The sequence below is a fragment of the Lissotriton helveticus genome, chromosome 10, assembly GCF_964261635.1.
Source record: "Lissotriton helveticus chromosome 10, aLisHel1.1, whole genome shotgun sequence".
Lineage (NCBI taxonomy): Eukaryota > Metazoa > Chordata > Amphibia > Caudata > Salamandridae > Lissotriton > Lissotriton helveticus.
In genome coordinates this window covers 1053575120-1053596494 of record NC_136071.1, presented here as the reverse complement: position 1 = coordinate 1053596494, position 21375 = coordinate 1053575120, and the positions used below count along the sequence as shown (strand labels likewise).

Below are 21375 nucleotides of genomic sequence, written 5' to 3'. Positions count from 1 at the left end.
TCAAGGAGTGACTCCCCTGTTCAAACAGGCACCAAAGGAGCATCTTGCTGGTCATTTGCAAGGCTCCCGCCGGATCCCGACGGATTTGCGACACGAGATCCCAGCAAAGCTGAGACCTGCAGCCCTCACAGGTGACGTGGAACTGGACCTCCTGGACACCGTGCACATTTGCTAGTGCATCAACTTCCCGAGCTTTCCCGAAGTTGTGCATTGGGCTACTTATAGTCCAAGCCTCGAGTATCCTTTGCATCAAAGATTGTGGGTCTACACTCCACGAGTGTTCCGTGAGCTCGCTTCTTACATTTCTGCTTGAGGCTCCTTTGCGATCCCTAGTCCATCAGCTGGTGGGTCCCCATGAGGTAACTCTTCTGTTTCTTGGGCTTTCCTGGTTGCTCCAGATGTGCTCCAAATCCCCTCCAAAGAGTGAGTCCCTCAGACCTTACTGGTCTGCACCGAAGCCAATCTTTGCTTTCTGCGTGGGTTGCTGTTGCCGAGGCTTGTTGGGTCCAATCCGGATACCGACACAGCAACAATTGACATCCTTTGTGGGGCAGCTCGAATGCAGCTCCTGGTTATCATGGACACCTTCTGGTCCTCGTGGCTAAAGAGTTTCACGTTCTTCACCTGAAATCACCCAACATCGGTGGGCATCTTCTCATCGCCTTCCTGGTCCCTGGCAAGTGACCCAGACTCTGTCCCCTCTGCTTTCAGGTTCTTCAGATCTCCGATCCACCCTTGGATCCATCCGTACACTTTCCACTTGGTCGCCTGCCGCATTTTTCAGCAGCTCACCATAGAAAACGACAACGAAACCCGACACAAAAAGACACCTATGCACCCGGCTTCCCTGGGTGAGGTAGCTCGAGTACTCCGGTGCTCCCGTGGATATTGACTCTTGAACTGCCTAGTTCTAAAGGGGTTTGCTCCAAGTCCACTTCTAAGTGTCCCTAATCTTTAAAATTCTAATTGCAACTTTCTCCATACAATTCAACGGTGATTCGCAGCTGTGTTTAGACACTGTACGCGTCCCACGTGGGAACCCTGTGACACTACCTTGGGGGGTTCCTGGTTGCCCTAGCGGTTCTACAGGCCCTAGGCCTGGTCTCTATGTCTATTGTGGTTCTTATACCACTTTCTTAGTATATGGTTTGGTACGCCCTTAGGGTTAACCATATATTGTGCTAATTTAATGTGTGCTAAATAAGTTTACTGTATGTAATTTTGCTTCTAGCTTCATACAGAGACTAGAGGGATGTGTTTACAATAAATTCATATTTTTTATATTTATACCTGATGTGGTTCTCCTTTCATTTGGTTATTCATGAGGTTATACACTGGTAAAACAAGCTGCTTTACATTCCTTCATGACTTAGCCTGAAGGCTGTTCTCCACAGCTACCACTAGGATAGCATTCTATATAGGTAGTTCATAAACCTACCATCAATAAGGGTCGTTAGGACTGCTGCCAGGTACCCACTAGAATAGTGGACAGCATATGCCAGGCCAACTTCTCACAACTATCACCGGCAAAGGTATACGGGCACTGAGAAGGTGTGTGTGCCTATCCCATCCCGGAATAGGTTAGTTAATTGGAAAGCCAGGTCTTCAGCTGCTTGCGGAATTTAAGAAGAGGAGGCTCTGATGTGGAGTTGTTCAATGCTTTAGGAGTGTTAGAGAATGGCCATCACTCTGATCTTGTTTTGTGTATTAGTGGGATGAGTGTGAATAGGAGTCCTCGGGAGCAGAGATATCTGGGTGGTTGATGGAACGAGATGCAACTGCTCAGGAAGTTGGGGGCCTAAGTTATGTAGTGCATTGAATATCAGTGTGAGGAGTTTAAAATGAGCACGTTTGCGTGTCAGGAACCAGTGGAGCTCTCTGAGGAGTGGTGTAATGTGAGTTCTGTATTATGACGTTGCCAAATTGCACTTTTCATCATGGATTTCTATGGCACTGTACAGATAATATTAGTTTAAAAAATAAATGAATTTTCAATTTTATCTAGACACAAATCACTACGGTGGGGAGGAACCTATAAAAAACCTTAAATACTACTTGCTTTCAGTGAAAATAAAGCTTTGTATTGCGATAACATTATATGCATTCTTTACCCACCCAGTGTGATTCCTCTAAATAGCGGATTGTACTGTGAGACAGTAATCAGTATTCAAAGCAAAGAGAGATGTTCTGTATCAATGAACCATTTAGCACACTGACATTTGCTTTGGAAAAAGATCACAGGTGAGGGAGTCTATTCCCCTGTTAGGTGGGGAGCCTCTAATAAACTGTCATCAAGCACATATCGCTTTGCCGGGTAATTGCTGGTTTTATAGCAGGTGCTTGAGGTTAACCTCCTGTTAATTTGTGAGAGCAGTACAGCTTTATAACCTTCTGAGAAATGTCTAACCTTTTTTCTTGTCTTTAAAGTACCAGCTTTGAAATTTTAAAAAGGAAACACTTGACTTCGCTTATTAAGGTTTTTTTTCAAGCTAGAAAGATTCATGCTATGCTTTAAAAGTACTCAGTTGTGTCTTTGTGGCACAGGCTGGCTGAAAGTACAAGATGACTCGAATGCAAAGCAGAATTATTCATTTACCGCAGTCCTCAGCTAAATATCTTCTCTGTTTACAGTAAAACATTCATTTGACCACTCTTAAACATGCTACCTTGAGTACTTTACTTATATTTCGTCTATGTCAATGATCTTCCATCAGCAGTACAAAGGGTGTAAATGTACACTAGTCATTGACAAGAGGGGCCACATAAAAAAAGTGAGCAGGGGAAGCGCCAAATCTAAGCGCAGTCTCTGCCACAGCTTTGAGTTGGCACTTGTCTTAAATAGTTAAAGAGCTGAAGGAACGCAAATTTACAAGATTGTGGTAAATAGTTGCTTGTCAGTGAACTTTAAAGGCATGCGCCAATTCCATCAGCAGTACAAAGGGTGTAAATGTAACACTAGTCGTTGACATGAGGGGCCACATAAAAAAAGTTAACAGGGGAAGCGCCAAATTGAAGCTCAGTCTCTGCCACAGCTTTGAGTTGGCACTTGTCTTATATGTTTAATGAGCTGGAGGAACGCAAATTAACAAGATTGTGATAAATAGTTGTTTGTCAGTGAACTTTAAAGGCATGCGCCAATTCTTTCTCGAAATGTAGTAAACATCAGAACATAGCATAATATCATACACAAAGCAACATAACAATACAATAAAAACAAAACAGTGCACGGCACAACAAAAAAGTTAAAGAGAATGCTGCACAATAACTGCAGGCCAGCTAAAGAAAATCACATTGCAATAATAGAGCACAAAACTCAGCTTCACCCAAAAAATACAACAGGTCACATCACCACCCAACAAAATTCCCCACAAGAAATATACACAAACATTCTCATCATACACTAACACCTACAGAAACTTCCTTTAATAATACTGTGCTAAAAGGTGAGTGCACCAAGTAGTGTCTTATATTACTGGCAAGGACAAGAAATAACCTCAGTGAAAAATGTAATGTGATCAGGCCTACAAAATCTTTACCTACATGAAACGGGACCTAGTCACAACATGCATTTTGTAGTATGTAAAGTAATACTTTATTAGTACAACTGCTAAGGGGTCTATTACGATCTCGTTAGGAAGGGCTCAAAATCGGATTCGGGTTTGCTGAATCCAATACAGAGCCCTTGTTTCGGACCGAATCGTACCCAGTTCCAAACGAACGTTTACGATGCCCGTAAAACGGTAGGTCTGTCCAATCCGGTTCCAAAAGGCATTTGGATTGGTGAAGTCTTTTGGATCCGATTCGTACAGCTCTATGGGCTAATTTTCCAAGCAAGCAAGTACGATGACCGATTAGAACAGCCGTTGCAAACAGGATTCTCTAAAACAAATCGTCTGTCGGAATCGGTCTTTGGTGGCCCTTAGCAGGACCCCCATTCAACCGGGGCCCTCCGATTCAGGCACCTGGAGGTCCAACCATGCACAGTGTGGCAGGCACCATTGGTGCCTTCCACAGGGTGCAAGGTTTTCTCCAACCACCCTTTTCTACAATGGGAGCCTGTGTTCTCGTTCTGTACACATGCTCGACTTGAAGGCAATGGGAGTCCCACCGATTCGTATCCAGATGCATCGTAATCAGTCACTCAGACTTCCCCGTTCTAAGTCATTTGGAAAGCATTCTGGAACCGATTCGGTCGAAATGCTTTCCAAACGAGATCGTAATTGGCTCTATAATGAAAGGAGTTTAGAGAAAATCAAGGAGGGGTTTAGAGGGGCATAAGCTAATACATACACAGAGCCACAAAATAATAAAACCTTTGCTAATCACAAAGTGCACTTCTAAAATTATTATGCCCCTAAGATATCAAAGAGGTGTAACTGTGCCCTAGTCCAGCCTAGAATTAAGTCAGTGATCACACATAGCCAGTCACAGGACCTGCAATGCACTTCCATAGAACGAAGCAAAGACAGGAAATAAAATAACACCCTACAGTAACTAATATTAAAATCATTATTTATTTCCCGTTTTAGAGATGAAAAATTATATATAATGTTTTCTTAATTCATTTATAATTTAAAATTAAATAAGCACAATTTATTTAAAAAATGGAATTTAGCACAAAAGTTTAATCTATATAAATAAAAATGTAAATGTTTGTTTGTTCAAAATCGCAATTCTCTGAAAGTTCTTCACCGATTGCTTTGAAATTTTCACACAACATTGGATTTGAATACATGTGTGTCGAATACGCGTGTTTTTAAACAAAAGCCAGAACAGACTAATAAACATGTAAATGTTCGTTGATTCAAAATCTTAAATCTCCGAAAGTTACGTAAAATTCGAATACACGCGTGTTTTTAAAGACACAACGTTGGATTCGAAATGCCTCGCAGAAGATCAAACTTAAGTCGTCGAAATCGCAGAGCAGAAGCAGTGCGACGACTAATTGCAAATCAAACTAAGGAAAAACGGGCATCAACTAACGAGCGAAACAGACAAAGAATGGGTAAAATATGTGCCAAGGAAGCAGCAGAGCGACGTGCAGCCAGTCTTGAGGATGCACGGCTGCAAGCACAGCAATTTCTTTCTTTTCCATTTAACCAGACTGAGCCACAGCAATGCGTGGCCGGGTAAGGCTATCAGAATGGCAAACCGGGAAGTGGGTGGAGGGAGGGGGGAGGAGTTGGTTCACTTTGCAACATTCAGAAAGGACGCATAAAGATGCTGCGCATGGAGGGAGGGGGGAGGAGTTGGTTCACTTTGCAACATTAAGAAAGGACGCATAGAGAGGCTGCACAACAACTACAAGGAACCCATATAGACAATAGTCTACATATATTAGGATGGACAGTTGGTGTCAGGATGGCAGACCGGGAAGTGGACGCATAGATACAATAGCCCACATATATTGGGATGGACAGTTGGTGTCAGGATGGCAGACCTGGAAGTGGGTGGAGGAAGGGGGGATGAGTTGGTTTACTTTGCAACATTAAGAAAGGTCGCATAGAGATGCTGCACAACAACTACAAGGGACGCATAGAGACAATAGTCAAAAAAACATATTGTATACCCACAAACATTGACAAAATAAACATATCAGAAACTTGCGCTTGCTATTTTCTTTCTCCTCCATTTAACCAGACTGAGCCACAGCAACATGTGGCCGGGTACAGCTAGTAAAATAATAAAAATAATGAAAATTACTTCAACATCAACATAAACCTTTTAATAAAATTAAATACATAATAAATACAAATAAAGATGTTAGTGAGCATTTGATATTTTACAATATTGTTTGAAATGAAATAGCGTAACTTTATGATATATTAATTCATTATTTAGAAACAATTATTTGATGAGTTAATGTACTGTAGCAATTTTATTTGTCATGTCTAGGCAAATATTCAATATTTTAATTGTGTTACATTCATATTATACATTTAAAAACAAAATAGGATTTTTTTTCTAAATAGCTTTTATTGAATAGAGAATAAAGTACCAAGAATAAACATTGTATAAACAAGATAAATAACCTGGTAATACATACAAGCAGATGAAAAATGCAACCATTATTTAAAAGATAAATTAGAAAAGGTTAAGGTACCTATTTCATAAATTGGTTAAAACAATTATTTTTGAGATAGAAGATAAGGAAAGAGGGACAATGGAGTAGAGAAGGAAATAGAGAAGAAAGAGATGTGAAAGAAAGAAGAAGAGTGTTCAAATTGTTATTATTTGAAGGAAGAATGTACAGATAGAAAAGTGGTTAAAGGTAACCATAATAAGTCATTTTGAATTTTTTAAGACAATGTTAAAGATGAAACAGTAGAAATTGTATGTTCATTGCAAATAAAATTCCACCATGTTAGCACACATATTTTACAATTGTCTTTCCAGCAGTAAAGAATAACTTTAAAAGCAAGATCAATAAAACGTTCAAGTAATTTAAATTTCAACGAGGAACCTTGAAAATCAGCAGACATAGAACCAAGGAAAACATTATGAAATGACAATGGAGTACAAAAAATAAATATCTTTGAACATTTAGTCCAAATGGAAACCCAAAACTTATTAAATTAGGATGTTTTAAAAGAATAATAAACTTAAATCATTTGCCATTTACTTTCCCATATGAAGACCCCACCTACATGCACAATGTTGCTAGTCACAGCTTTAGAGTCATAAATCCAGGTGTAAGTAGCTCTGTCCCCTGATTTGAGGAGGGGAGACGTGGGAGTGTTCACCTAGGTGTAAATCTACACTCAGAAATGGTGAGTAGCAAAAAAAGTGTTGAATTACACCTAGGTGTAGCATTAATACGCACATGAGACATATACATGAGTATATTCTACTAATGTTAAAATACTCCTTCTCGGTCTTGCTAATTTATCGGACACAATTTATTTATTTATTTGGTGTTTTATATAGCGCGAGCATGACCCTAATAGGGTATCAAAGTGTTTCACATTTGCATATCTTTCAGCTTAGAACAACACGAGCGTCATGCAGTTTAGCTGAACCTGAACAATGTACAGCAAGTTACTAGAAACAGTTATGTTATTAGGTCAGAAATTAATTGTACATTGATTTGTGAGCGAGACATTCGGGCTTGACAATCAAATCTACAACACTAGAATAATGTTTTTGGTAAATGTGTGGTAGCGTCTTTATTGAAATGAGAAGGGTCTCAGATAATGAATGCTGGATTTATGGAAGGAATTTGCTCATAAAAAAAAAGAATTAACTGCGTTTTTAAAAGCGATGGACGAGATGTTTCTAATGTTAGGGGGGAGAGCATTCCAAATTCTTGGTGCTGCGCCATAAGTTCTTTTCTTTCGGAAGAAGGCCGGTTTCAGTAATAGATCTCCTTGTCTCAGGGACACCCAGCAACCTCCTGATAGAGTGGTTTTCTGGGCTAGGTACAATGGTTTGTTGTAGTGTATCGCTTTGTGAGTGATACATGCCATTTTTAGTTGTATTCTTGCTTTGAAGGGCAGCCATTTGAGCTCTTACAGATGAGGGGTGATGGGGTCGATTTTTCTGGACCCAGTTATAAGTCTTGTAGCCGTGTTGAGACAGGCTTTTAGTGGTGCGGTTGAAATCTTAGGAAGACTGGCTAGTGTCGTGCAACCATACTCGATCCTTGAAATGGCTAGTGCTGGGACTGCTGTTTTAAGATCTGAGTTATTCATGAACGGTTTCAGTTTTCTGAAGTAGCTTAAACTAGCAATCCATTAGCCCACGAATTGAGAGCACACTAATTCATTTGGTTTAAAAAATTCTGAGGCTATTTTGAGTGCTTTTGGATTTATGCACTATCATCTTTGCCATTGATGGTGTTCTATGTGTTGATATTCTTATCTGTGAATATTGATTGTTAGAGATTTATATATTATAATATTGTCAGTCATGAACTAACTTCTAAAGTATAATAAACATATGATAAAACAACTAGGGATTTGATTTTTTGAATGAGGCGGCATTAGAAATTGGGTTACTCGTTAAGGTGGGTGAAACCCTACTCAAGCAGTAACCACAATCCTTGTCAAGGTAAAGTCAGAAGTAACCCTAAATTAAACTTTGCTTAACCCTATGGCAGCTTGGCACAAAAGCAGACAGGTCTACCTTAGAGGCAATGTGTAAGGTATTTATGTAGCATTTCACTGTACAGACACAACAGAAGACACATTTAACACCGATTTAGCAAAATAGAGACATATGCCATTAATAATTTAAGATTAAAACAATTAAAATCCAACTTGAACTGGAGATATGTAATTTTTAAGGATTTACGTGAAAATAGCGCCAGGAATCACAAAGTGTAAACTGTGGTTATCTGGTCATACCGGACCGGGACAAAGTCACAAGATCACTCTAATCGCAATGGAGTGAGGCTTGAAACAGGGACAAAGTTAGGCCATATGAACAAGAGTATCCTAAATAGTAGTTGTGGAGCTTTGTGAGATCCTGTGCCAAGAATGTGTTGTGCAGCAGGGACGACATGAGATCCTTGGATGGAGATTTATCGTGCAGCAGCAGTTCTGATAACCTGTTTGGCTGCAATGCCAAGTCCTGCATCCTCATCCAGGATGCCATCGGTGAGGGGCTTTCAATGAAAAGTCAAGAGTCAAAGATGTATTGTGCAGAGACTGGTCCAAATAAGTTGCAGGGCTTGCAAGTTCCCAGTCATTGTCAAGGATGCTGTCCATGAGGTGCTTGCGATGTGAAGTCATGTGTCAAGAATGCATCTCACAGCAGCGGTTCCAAAGAGGCAGCAGACTACAACTTGAAGTCCTGCATCTGGGATCCTTTCGCACAGCAGTTCCGATGCAGAGTTTTGGAAAGTGATGTGTTCTGCCTCGTTGGATCTGCTCGGACCCAGCTGGGATGACAGAGCACCTTCAGGCCCATGTCCAAGGATCCAAGACTGAGGTGGCACCGCTTGCGAGGGTAGGACTCACAGCAGACAGAGTCCAGGTGCTGGGGTTAAGCTGCTCGGAGCTTTCTGTCCCTGAGGCTCTGGTCACTATGCCAGCCAACTAGCCCTTAGGGTAACTCTGGTGGTCCTGGGTTCAAGGTGCAGGTCTAGTCATTTTCTCTAAGGCAGAAGGGTAGCACAGCCATACAGCAGGGCAGCACAGTGGCAGTCCCTGCAGAAAAGCAGCAGAGTAGTCTTTTTTCCTGAGTCTTCCACAGGTCCAGAAGTGTACTGAAGAGTTTGAAGCAGGAGAAGTTTCTAGAGCCGTATACCGCCTGAGGTTTCAGGCATCGCTTTCGTCCTCACACTGGCCCCAGATTGTCTGGAGAAACACAAGACTAGTGACAAACCCTATGTCAAAGGGCTCAGACAGAGCCATTATGATGTCAGTAGGTGACAGCTCCTTCCCCTCGTTAAGTCAGGGGGGCCCATCCTGCCAACACCTTTGCCTCAATGTCTGGGAGCAATACACAAATTCCAAATGACAGCTACAACTAGTCATGTGACCCAAGAACAGGCTACAGGCAGCAAATGTTTCGGACAAGAAAATGACAACTTTCTAAAAGTTAGTATAAGAAAAAGTGGAGACTCAATACACCCTTGGAGGCTTGGGTAATTAATATATGAGAAGGTAAGTATGCCTACAAGAGATTTATTTTCTTGCACACAATTAGGTATTCAACATGCAGATAATGATCGCAAGCGCTATCTAGTAGCTTTCATTCAGTTGTTTAGAAATTTAATTAACTAATTTCTATTAGCTTAAATCTGCTACAAAAAGTAAATTTATAATCAAAAGGCTGGCTTTCGACTGGCACGAGGCACCCGTTGGCCAGTCGGAACCAGCTCGTAATCCCAAAGGGTGGGCCTTTCTGCCCTTGGGATTATGATGCACGGTTTCCGGCATAGTTTCCATGCCGGCCTGTCCAACATGGAAACTATGTTGGAAAGCATGTTAGGGGGCCCCCAGCAGGCCCCCTTTGTCTGTGGAACCTCCTGTTGGGGTCTGAGTTGATCTCTGCACTCTGTGGCAGACACCTTGAGGTTCCTGCCATGGGGTCCAGGAAGTAACTGCACCTCCCATTTCCCTATGGGAGCATGTATTACAGCCGTTTTATGGCCGTAATGCATGCTCACATAGGGAAATGTGGGAATGCGCCCAAACAGCATTCGTCACATCCTAATTAGGTGGTCAGGACCACAGACTAGAGGTCGGTCGGTCCCAGGACCGAGACTGTGTCTGGCGGATTTTAGTCCACCGGAAATCATAATTAGGCCCTAAATGGGCTCTTGCAGTAGCATTGTCTCCCCTCAAATTATGCAAGCAGGCATAATTGCATCATTATTGGTAATTTGCATCAAAGAGTAACACAGAATTACTGAAATTACTCCTACTACTCCAGCGTAATTAAAATTATAACATGGTGCTGAATATGCAGCCATATATAAAATGTTTGAAAGCCTGATTTTAAAGTGTGCCTACATTAATTATGCACAGGTATCATCACCCAAACTCTGACATACATTAAAACTTGCTGGTTGATTCTAGTGAGTCATAGATGTTAACTATATAGAATATTTACCATGTACTGTGTACCTGTTTTGGAACAAATGTCAGAATGTTACTCCAGTAGTCTTAGCCTGATGTTTGGAATAGATTTGCAACTGTTTTTGAATTAAAAAGGGTTCCAAGACTCCAATTGTGAATCTGCAAAATTCAAAGTTTCACAGAAGTACTTCAGGATTTAAAAAAAATGTCCATGTGCCTGTGTAAATTTATCCTGGGGAATACACACATGCCTAAATATGTCACACAAGTGCCATTCCACTTTGAAATGCTTTTTTCTCTCCACTGGGAAAATATTTTCCCAATGAAGCCACTAATCCCATCTTGGATATTCAGTGTGGAAATGTGCCAGCCAAACTTTAAGGAAGACCCACAAACCTGGGTGTCTTTGTGTTCATCCACATACTAGATTGCTGTAAGAAAATAGGCCTTTGTGAATGTTTCCCTTCACTTTATGCCCCACTTAAATTATAAAACTAATGGTTTTTCTACTCTGAGAGTACACCAAGGCCTGCCAACCAGACCTCAGTTCCAGTGATGTTACCCTATTCAAAAGATATGTTAAATTGGATACACCCAATTGGTATGTACTGACTTACTTATAAGTCCCTAGCATATTGTACCCAAGGTTCCCAGGCATGTAAGGCAGAATGTAGTCCCAAGACTGCAGCACTGTTTGTGCCACCATGGATGTGACATGGTCAAAATGGATCAAGCCTGCCACTGAAGACTGGAAAGGCGGTGTTTATCTTGCTAGTTCGACATTGGCATTACACCTAATGGCAAAACTACCACTTCCCTTAAGAATATATGTGAGTCTCTCCTCAGGAAGGACTATGGAGCCCTATGGCAGGGATCTGTATGTTATTAAGTAGGACATATGAGTTTGATATGTCATAACAGCAACAATTTTAAATTGTCGTTTTTGCTGTGGAAAGGTTAGAAGCCCCATTAGCTAACAAAGGGTTACTGGTTGGCATCCCAGCCTCCCTAAACTCCCTCCCTAACCTCTGAATGGGATTACCTAATAAGGTCGAGTAAGGTATCAAAATAATCATTGCATTAAATACGACCTGATGCCAAGCCAGACTTAAAGTTATCAACTTTAGAAAGTTGTCACTCTAACTTCATCTAGCCCAGTGGCCTCACAAAGGCCCTGAAGCACAGATGGATTTCTGACTGGTGGATTCCGGGTTGGTGGTAGCAGCCCGGCGCCATTTGTTGAGAGACACTGCATAACGGCAGACTTGACTACAATCGTTTTAACTAATTTTAACTTGTATTATTCTTGTGCCATATTGTGTTTTTAACATTCACTGTGTGCAAAGCGGTGATTAAAACTGCCACTTGCACGCGGAATAGCTCGCGAGTACTTTTGAATTTGAATGTGTGCAGGGCGGCTGATCAATAGCGCCACTCGCACTCTCACCTTAACAGCGGCCCCTCTGCCTCGTTCCATCGCCGCTTCTGCCGATTGTGTGGAGGGCGGCTCACTTACCGCGGCTCCTAGTGCCGGTCTGGTGGTGGGAACGGGTGCCATATTGGGAGGGGTCAGAGAGCGCAGGGACCTGTGGCAGCGGTCCAGTCGCTCGAGGCTCCCTCCCATAAAACGATAGGGAGTCTCTTCTCACTCGTGGATTCCGGGTTGGTGGTAGCAGCCCGGCGCCATTTGTTGAGAGACACTGCATAACGGCAGACTTGACTACAATCGTTTTAACTAATTTTAACTTGTATTATTCTTGTGCCATATTGTGTTTTTAACATTCACTGTGTGCAAAGCGGTGATTAAAACTGCCACTTGCACGCGGAATAGCTCGCGAGTGCTTTTGAATTTGTATGTGTGCAGGGCGGCTGATTAATAGCGCCACTCGCACTCTCACCTTAACAGCGGCCCCTCTGCCTCGTTCCATCGCGGCTTCTGCCGATTGTGTGGAGGGCGGCTCACTTACCGCGGCTCCTAGTGCCGGTCTGGTGGTGGGAACGGGCGCCATATTGGGAGGGGTCAGAGAGCGCAGGGACCTGTGGCAGCGGTCCAGTCGCTCGAGGCTCCCTCACATAAAACGTAATGTGCTGGAGGGAGCGCAGCGGACGAGCGCAGCGGGCGCGACGGAGGCGCGCCGGAGTCGCGCTAGAGTCAAGCTCGTCTGCGCTCGTCCGCGAGCGTCCGGGGCTAGGGGCTAAAGACTCTGCTGGTCCTGTAGTGTATACATCCGCTGACTTACTAGCGTTGCGACCAACCAGTATGATGTGCCCCCCCGTACCCCTTAATACGGTGAAACTGACTTTTCGCTTAGGTATTACTAATCCCATTAATATAGCTATGGACCCTGCCTCTAACTATGCGGTGTCGGAAAGTACGCCTGGCACTATTTGTAATTTTAAATGCGTCTACTTAAATACTCGTTCTATGCCCAAACATCAGACGGACATCTTTTTGTTACTATCTGATACCAAACCGGATTTACTCCTGCTGACCGAGACATGGCTTACACCGGATTCCTTACCGGACATCTTGGCTGCCTTGCCTGCTGATTATTACATCATCTCTGTGTCACGACCGGCAGGTAAAATCGGGGGCGGGGTGGCCATTATCTCCAATAAGAAACACCAACTTAGACAACTCTCCTCCTTAGATATACCTAATGTGGAGAATATTGTCGCTAAATTGGATACTCTCAATGGGACACTTGTGGTGGTTTTGTTATACCGCCCGCCCCAAACTATGGCTATGTTTCCTGCCATTTTTGCTGAGCAATTGGCCATGCTTGCCACTAATAATTCTAAACTACTTCTGATCGGGGATTTAAATCTCTGGTTTGATAACACACTATTAGACCCACAAGCAGCTGAAACGAAAGATCTTCTGAGTGATCTGAATTTAATACAATATATAGATACTCAAACCCATCAAAAGGGCCATAGTCTCGATCAAATCTGGTCATTGAACCTACCTATTGATTTTATTGACATTAAACCATGTAGTTGGTCTGATCATTTTTTCATTAGTTTCTCATTTTGTGTTGCGAAAGTCCCTCAATTTAAGCTGAAGGCTACCAGTTTGACTCGGAAATGGTCCTCTTTGGACATCTCAGCTTTTTTAAACTTGTTAAAATCTACTCTGCCAGAGCAGAGCTCAGATGTGGAGATTGCCGATTGCAGGCTTCAAGAATGGCTAAATTCGGCCATAAACGTCTGTGTCCCCCTTACTCGCTTCGATAACTCACGCGGCGTGGACGCACATAAGTGGTATACGCCGGAGTTGAGGAAATTAAAACTTGAAGTGAGGCAACATGAGAGGACATGGCGTAATAATTACTGCCCTCAAGCGAGGATTGCATACTGTCTAATTCGTAAAGCCTACCAAAAGACGCTGCACACTCACAAAACTGATTATTTCTCTTCTAAAATACTTAATGCGACTAATAAGTCTAAAGAAATTTTCAGGATTGTGACTGAGCTGTGCAATGATGAAAGAACTTCTCCCCCGGTTGTCCCCTCACAATCGCTCTGCAACTCCCTGAATGATTATTTTAATGATAAAATAGTGCTGATTAAGGATACTCTATCCAAGCTCCCAGCTTGTATCCCGATAGATGATACCTTTTTTAATCCCCTTACCTTGCATTCTTTTCCTTTAATCACTGACCAAATTCTCCAAGATTTGCTCACCAGAGTTAAATCTGGATCTCCTCAGGATGCTTGCCCTCCTCAAATAATGAGGGAAATTGGTCGGGCACTCCCCAATAGCCTGCTCCCTCTGCTTAATAATTCTCTCATGTTAGGGATGGTTCCGAATAGTTTTAAACAGGCCTTGCTGATCCCTTTAAAAAAGAAACCCGGCATCGACTCCTTAGACCTCTCAAATTACAGACCAATATCGTTACTGCCTTATTTATCCAAAATATTGGAGGCCCACGTGACCAATTGCCTATCAAGTTTTGTTGAAGCCTCCGGTTACTTACAACCTAACCAGGCAGGTTTCCGGCCTGGTCATTCTACTGAGGCAGTGATATTGGCCGTCCAGAACACCTTGATGTCTAATGCTGACAGTGACCTGCACCAGGCCTTGGTGTTATTGGACCTGTCTGCCGCGTTCGACACGGTTGACTATACCATCTTGGTCAACCGTGTCGAACAGGCCGGACTTCGAGATTCGGCTTTGGCCTGGCTTAGGTCTTTTATTTCAGAATGTACCCAGTCGGTTCGACTGGGTTCTTTTACAGCCCCTAAAAATATTTCTTTCTGTGGGGTTCCCCAAGGATCTTCCTTGTCCCCTTTATTATTTAATTTGTATATGCGGCCTCTTTTGTTCTCTCTACAACAGTTTAAGGTTGATGTATATAATTATGCAGACGACCTGCAGTTGGTGTTTGTCCTAAACTCACATAATGCGGCCGAGGACTTTCGAGCAACCATGTCCTTTATCCAAAGGTGGATGTCTCTAAACCACCTTAAGTTAAATCCGGGAAAAACGGAGCTCATTCTACCTGGGAAGAGTGAGATCAGTTGGAGCCCTTGTTTTTGGCCACCGGACATGGGCTCGCCTCCAAAAAAATCCCGTACAATAAAAAGTTTGGGAGTGACTCTTAGTGAGGACCTTTCCTTGGAAAGTCAAGTTGGAACAGTGGTCTCCTCGGGGTTTTTCCAACTGAGGAAGATCAAGAAAATAGCACATCTCCTCACAGGTTTGGCCTTAATTCAGACAGTCAGTGCTCTAGTCCTGTCTCATATCGATTTTTCAAATGGCCTCTATTTGGGGGCTCCTATTGGCCAACTGAAAAGATTGCAATACCTGCAAAATCAAGCTGCGAGACTTATCTGTAAAGTCCCGAAGTGGGAATCGATTAGACATGGACTGGAGACCTTGCATTGGCTGCCTGTGGAACAGAGAGCAACATTCAAGGTGGGCTGTATTGTGTTTAAGGCTTTGGAGGGTAAGGGTCCCATGTTTCTTAGACAATTGCTGCGTAAATATCAACCTCTGCGCTGCTTGAGATCTGCCCACAAAGACCTACTTGAGGTTCCTCGTTTTAAAAGGAAACGTCAGGGAGGTAGCGGTTTTCAGTTTTTAGCTGCTTCATTGTGGAACTCACTTCCCCTGACCCTGCGACACAGTAGGGACCTCCTTACTTTTAGGAAGGCATTTAAAACTTTTCTTTTTTCTCAGGCTTATTGTAAACAGTGATTTGTGTCTTTTATGTACTGTTATGTTTGATTCTCTCTAGCGCCAAGAAGCCTTCGGGCGTATGCGCGCTTAACAAATAATAAATAACATAACATAACATAACAAGGAGAGACATGTGAAGAACTCTCAGGTCCAGGAGAAAAGTCAGTTGCCATGAAGGGAGGAAAGACCTCCTTTCCCAGGATGGCCACTCAAGGTGGTAGCCCAAAAGGCAAGCATCAAAAGGGACATAGCCTTTGAAGGGCTAACTGGGACAACACCACTGAGCAGGATGACTTTAGTTCCTGCAGACAATTAGGGTAAAGAGCCAGAAATGGAAAACCCATCCCCAAACCATTTTTCCTGTGGGTGTTTAATTCACTGGGCTCCTGACGACCAAGGAATTGTTGTGCAATTTTAAAAGGGGCACAAATGGGGCACTCTGGGACAGCTAGATGCCTCATACTGCAGGAAAAATGCCACTAGGTAGGAGGGGACCTAGTAGCCCATAGCCTAGTGACTGTGTGGTCCCCTCAGGACACCTTCCTGGGATACATGTGGCACCCCTGGCACCCTGCCCAACATATCACACTGGAATCGAAGAGAGGACCAAAGAAGGACTTGCCTGCTGCCCTTAACCCACACAAAGGAAGGCTGCCCCGTTGAGAAGACTGCACCTGTTGCACATTTGAGCTAGTGAGATTGGGACTGTGCCTGCGGCTCCCAACACGGGGAAAAGTTGATATCTCTCCTTCCCCCACAGCAGTGACTCCAAAGAGCTGTTGGCTGCTCCCCTGCAACCAGCGTCAGGGACAAAAGAGCTGAAAGACCCCAAACCAACAAGTTGGTAGCCACCGCAGAAGATCAGCCACTACCAGTCGCCAGGTGCACAAAAGGACAAATCCGAGATAGCCAAAAGTTTTCCGTGTCTGCGGAGCAGGGAGTGCTATCAAAGATCATATTCATCGTACCTAAGGGTTTTGCCACACCCATGGCGTAAAGTGCCCAGTAGCATAGCATTGTCTGACAAACTACTGCAACATAGAGGATTTTGAGGAACCCTGAGCTCCATGGCTAAAGTCGCCCCTCATCACCTGTGGACTGAGGGACAACCACAGAGACACCCCCATCAACCGCACCACTACTGGAGCATCCTCTGAGCATCATTTTCCAGTATCCTTAGCATCAGGACCACTCCATTGATATATATATGGCAGTCATCCTATAAAGTTTGGAACTTCCTTCAAAACACCCTGGTGTCCAACTAATTGTCCAAAGTACAGTCTCTGGCTACCTAGACTTCTTCCTCCCGGATTCAGTCACCCAACCTGGGCTGGAGTACCGGTACTATTTTGAAAAATTTCACAAACTTTTTGTTGACTAATACTAGTTGACGGTTGCATTTAATAGTGATAAAACGTTCTAAAGTGTGTATCTCTGGAACCCTTTGGTGGATTTTGATAACAAAGGTCTCCAAAAATGTATACAAATATGCTCTATTGGTATACATTGTTGCTGTGTTTTTTTTTTTACTGAAGTGTGACTTTCTTATTCTGTTGATTGGTGCTGTTAATTCTTTACTCTAAGGACCTTGTTTATGAGAGGGCTGTGTCATGTATTCACCATGCAGCATGGTACATGTGTGGCACAAACCTCTAAGTGAGATTTTTAAAGACACGCAAAGCCACTTTGCGTGGCTCTGAGTGGCTTCAGAAATCTGGAGTAATGCATCACAGTGCAAAGCAAGGCGTTGTGTTACTCTGCCTTGGGTAGGTGTTCCCCCTGGGTAGGTGTTCCCATGCAACTCCCATGGATGTTGATGCATCCCCAGATTAGCAAAAACGTGTAAACCTGGGGATACGCCTAAGATGTACAGCTTCCAGGAGAGGCGAAACAAAGAGAAATATCTCTATTTCTCATTGTTTCTACCTCTTTCTAAGTGTGAATTCTGCAGCACACACAGAAAAAGGAATATGGCTTCCAGGATTTTTTTTGTGTAGGAAGATGCCCCATCATGCACAAAAACATTCCTGCATGCAACACAGGCTCTGTTGCACCATGGTGCAAGGGTGCCTGTATTGGCACTAGGCTTCCAAAAGGGTGCTAGCGCAAGCGAAAGGACAGGAATGCGCCAAATTGACTTAAATATTGCAAATTCCGGCCATTTCTGTATCACGCAGCACAGCAAGGTGACTTGCTGAGCAGCATTGCATGACATCCTCATAAATGTGGCCTTAAGTTCCTTTGCCAAGCCTTACTGCTCCCAGCCACAGCTACCCATGTTCGAACTAAGGTTAAGTAAACAATACTGACTGCACCCAGGTGGGTGCACTCCAAGAAAAGGCCCCACAGCCCTGTCATATAGTAATACACCCAAAACCTCACAAACACCCATTAGAATTGTTATTATGCAAAATTCACGCATAGAGTAAATAAAGAAAACACAGTTTTGGATTACAACAAAAGAAGAAAAAAAGTAAACAAAATCCATTGCTGTTTCTTTTAATGTCATTATGTGAAACTATCAAGCAGTAATGTTCTGTCAAATCAAACTGTAATTTGTAAATATTTGTGAATGCAACATTTTTCAGTGTGTGATACAGTGTAAAATGTAATGGCAACCTTTAGTTTCACATGGCGTGTGGAATAATTTAGGGCATCACATCTTATGCTCTCTAACCTGTTCTTTTATATGACCTCGAAATATTTACTGTGTACTGTGATGCAATTTTATATTTAATGATTACATTATTCTCTTTTATTTTTATTTCAGAATGAAGAACAAGTTTTGGTATTTTGAATTTGGCACTTCTGAAACATTCTCAGCCACGTGTAAGAAGGTACACGAGTCACTGGAAATAGAAGTAAGACTATCATGGAGCTATTGAAACAAATTAAATGTGTGAAATGCCTTAGTAGATAGAAATTAAAAAGTTATTTTACTTTTTTCAGATGAAACTACATGAGTTACTTGATTCATGATATATGGCCTGATTAATATAGCACAGGAAATTATTTTTATTCGAAATTAATAATCCTACAAAGTGCGTATTATCATTAATATATCCATTACACATATCCTTTAGTAGCAGCTGCCCAAAGTACGGCCTGATACAGAAACTGTCAGACAACTGTTGTGAAGAAAGAGGTGGGTTTATATTGTAATGGAGAAGTAAGATGAGGAGATAGCTAGCACTAGGCACTAGTATTGTCTTTGTGTTTATTCTTAAATCATAAATGCAGCACCAAAATGGTGCTTTTTAGATTGAGAAAATATGTTATCCAGCCGGAACGCGTCTTGTTTTGTTGCAATCTCCATAGAGAATTAATTTATTAAACAGAATAATAATATCCTGTCCTTAAGTGCAGACTCACTCTCAGATGGAATGCGTAACTTATTAGTGATTACTGGTGATAGCTCTGGTGTCATTTTAAAGCACCTCCATCATTCAGGTGCACGCGAGCAATGCCTGCAAACTGTTGGAAGAATTGAGGCAGGCGTGCCCCCAAACTTGAAGGATGCCGTAGAAGAGGTGACTAGAGTTGCACAGCCTTCCATGACCAGTTTAGACTCTGGACAGTTTCATACATGGTACATAAAAGGGTAATATACCCCATTTTGAAAAGGACTATCCTGACTTTATTTTGGCCATTGGGCCTGAGATCGTCAGGAGGCGCAGCTGTTTGAAACAGTCGTTTAGTAGGTTCAGTGAGTTAAAATACTCCTGCAAATGATTTTTTTCATGTTTGCAGTCTATATTTTTGGAATCAATCATTTTTATTAAGCAGTATAACGTCACAGAACACAGCCCAGCTGCCTACATCCACTGGCCGGCAGAGCAAGATCCAGTAATATTAAACACAGCCTTTGGGTCTACACCCCGGAAGGCAACCCGGCGAGGGCGCATGCAACAGCCAGCACTTGTAGCATTTTACTGAGATTAAGAATAGAAACAGGAACAACAAACAAAACAAAAATCCCCCACCCCCCACCCCCCACCACCCTCCTCCGCATCAGTCTCGTCTACCCCCCCTGCACACGCTAAGTCACACCCGCCACCCAGCACATGCCAGATCCTCCGAAGCTATTGGACTGCACCCTGAGGCGCCACTGGGATAAGTTGCAGGATCTGCACATACTTTGGACATGTTACCTCACGCAGATCTCGAGATAGGAGATAAATGAATGGTTCCCACAGCTCCGCATAATCCTCTCCCCTGCCATCCATGCACAAAGAGAGTCTTTCCATTGCCAATAGATGCCACAGCCGCCGAATCCAGTCTCTCGGGTCAGGAGAATCAGTGGATCGCCATTGCGCAAGGATAACTAAGCGCGCCGCTAACAAGGCCAGAGCAATCTGCTTACCCCTCATAGAGCGCAAGGGAAACGCTTTTCCATGCAGGAGCCCTAGCAGCACATGTTCAGGAGCCCTGAGGAATGTTATGTGAAATGCGTCATCTAGATCATCAAGGACCACCTTCCAGTAGCGCTCTAGCTTCGGACAGTGCCAGAGCAGGTGCGTCAAGGTGCCCGGAGCACCACATCCCCGCCAACACAGGCCTGAGTGTTTTGGGTCCCAGGACTTAATATGAGCTGGGGTATAGTACCAGTATGCCACCGACTTATAGGCCGATTCAGCACCTGCAACATTGGCAGCAGTGTGGTGTGCGCGGTAGAACACCTTTTCCCACTCCTTATGCAATAGCGGGCGCCCCAGCTCCGTCTCCCAGCGAACCTGCGCTTTAGTACGCGGAGCCTTACGGCGCGCAATGATCATGGCGTTCAAGTCAGATATAAGTTTGCGATCATCTTTTTTGCAGACCACCCAACTTTCCAAGGCCGTCAGTGGGTGGGACATAGCAGCAACATTAGGAGATTGGGTGACCCAATGTGCCACCTGCGAATAAGGAAAGGCATCAGATTCGGAGAGGGAAAAGTGGTCCCGGCGGAGCGAGGGGAATGAGATTAGGCCGTGAAGGTCAAAGAGGTCACCCACTCTCTTGCAGCCTTTCTCCCTCCAGCGCTGAAAGATCGGGGAAGAGCAACCAGTGTGAGAAGTCTGAGTTATCAACAATCGTCATGGGCGATGGGAAGGTGGTCCAGCCCTTACGCCGCGCCAATTGGTCTCACGCCTTCATGGTTGGTGACGTCACCGGGGACGAGTATAAGCCCCAAGCTCTATGTTTTCGAGGGAGCCATATCTCGCGCCAAATATTGCAGCCCGCCACCGCCTGGTCCATAAAGTTCCAGTGTTTACTGGAATATGGCCTGTTCCATTCGAGAATGAATCGCAGACAGGCCGCCTGGTAATGCGCTTGCAATGAGGGAAAGCCCAGCCCACCAGCAGTCTATATTTTTTATATTACATCATTGGTATGGATTTTAGTGTTGTGCAATTGTACATCTGATGTGACATATAGCAAAGCGATTAGTCACACTCAGAGGCACCTGTAATGTATTGCTGGACATTTAACCATTTGTTTTTTGTCCATTGGTTTATTTTAAAACTGAGTTACTTGCAATGTGATAATACAGGTTAAATATGTGCACAGTATTTCTTTATATTTGTTCTTAAAATTTAAATGTAGCACCAAATGGCACTTTTTACATTGAGAAGGCTGGTAACTAGCCAAAACGCGTCTTCTTTTGTCGGAATCTCCAAGGCA

The 21375-nt window shown here is 43.3% G+C and overlaps 1 protein-coding gene across 2 annotated transcripts in view; it reads left to right on the top strand.

The window, feature by feature from the left end:
- DGKB (diacylglycerol kinase beta) overlaps positions 1–21375 on the top strand; it is a 1755973-nt gene that overhangs the window by 1184307 nt on the left and 550291 nt on the right. For both annotated transcript variants that reach the window (XM_078663763.1, XM_078663762.1), the window contains one exon: positions 18482–18572. In XM_078663763.1, coding sequence (XP_078519889.1) covers positions 18482–18572 — 91 coding nt within the window. The remainder of the gene's footprint in view (positions 1–18481; positions 18573–21375) is intronic.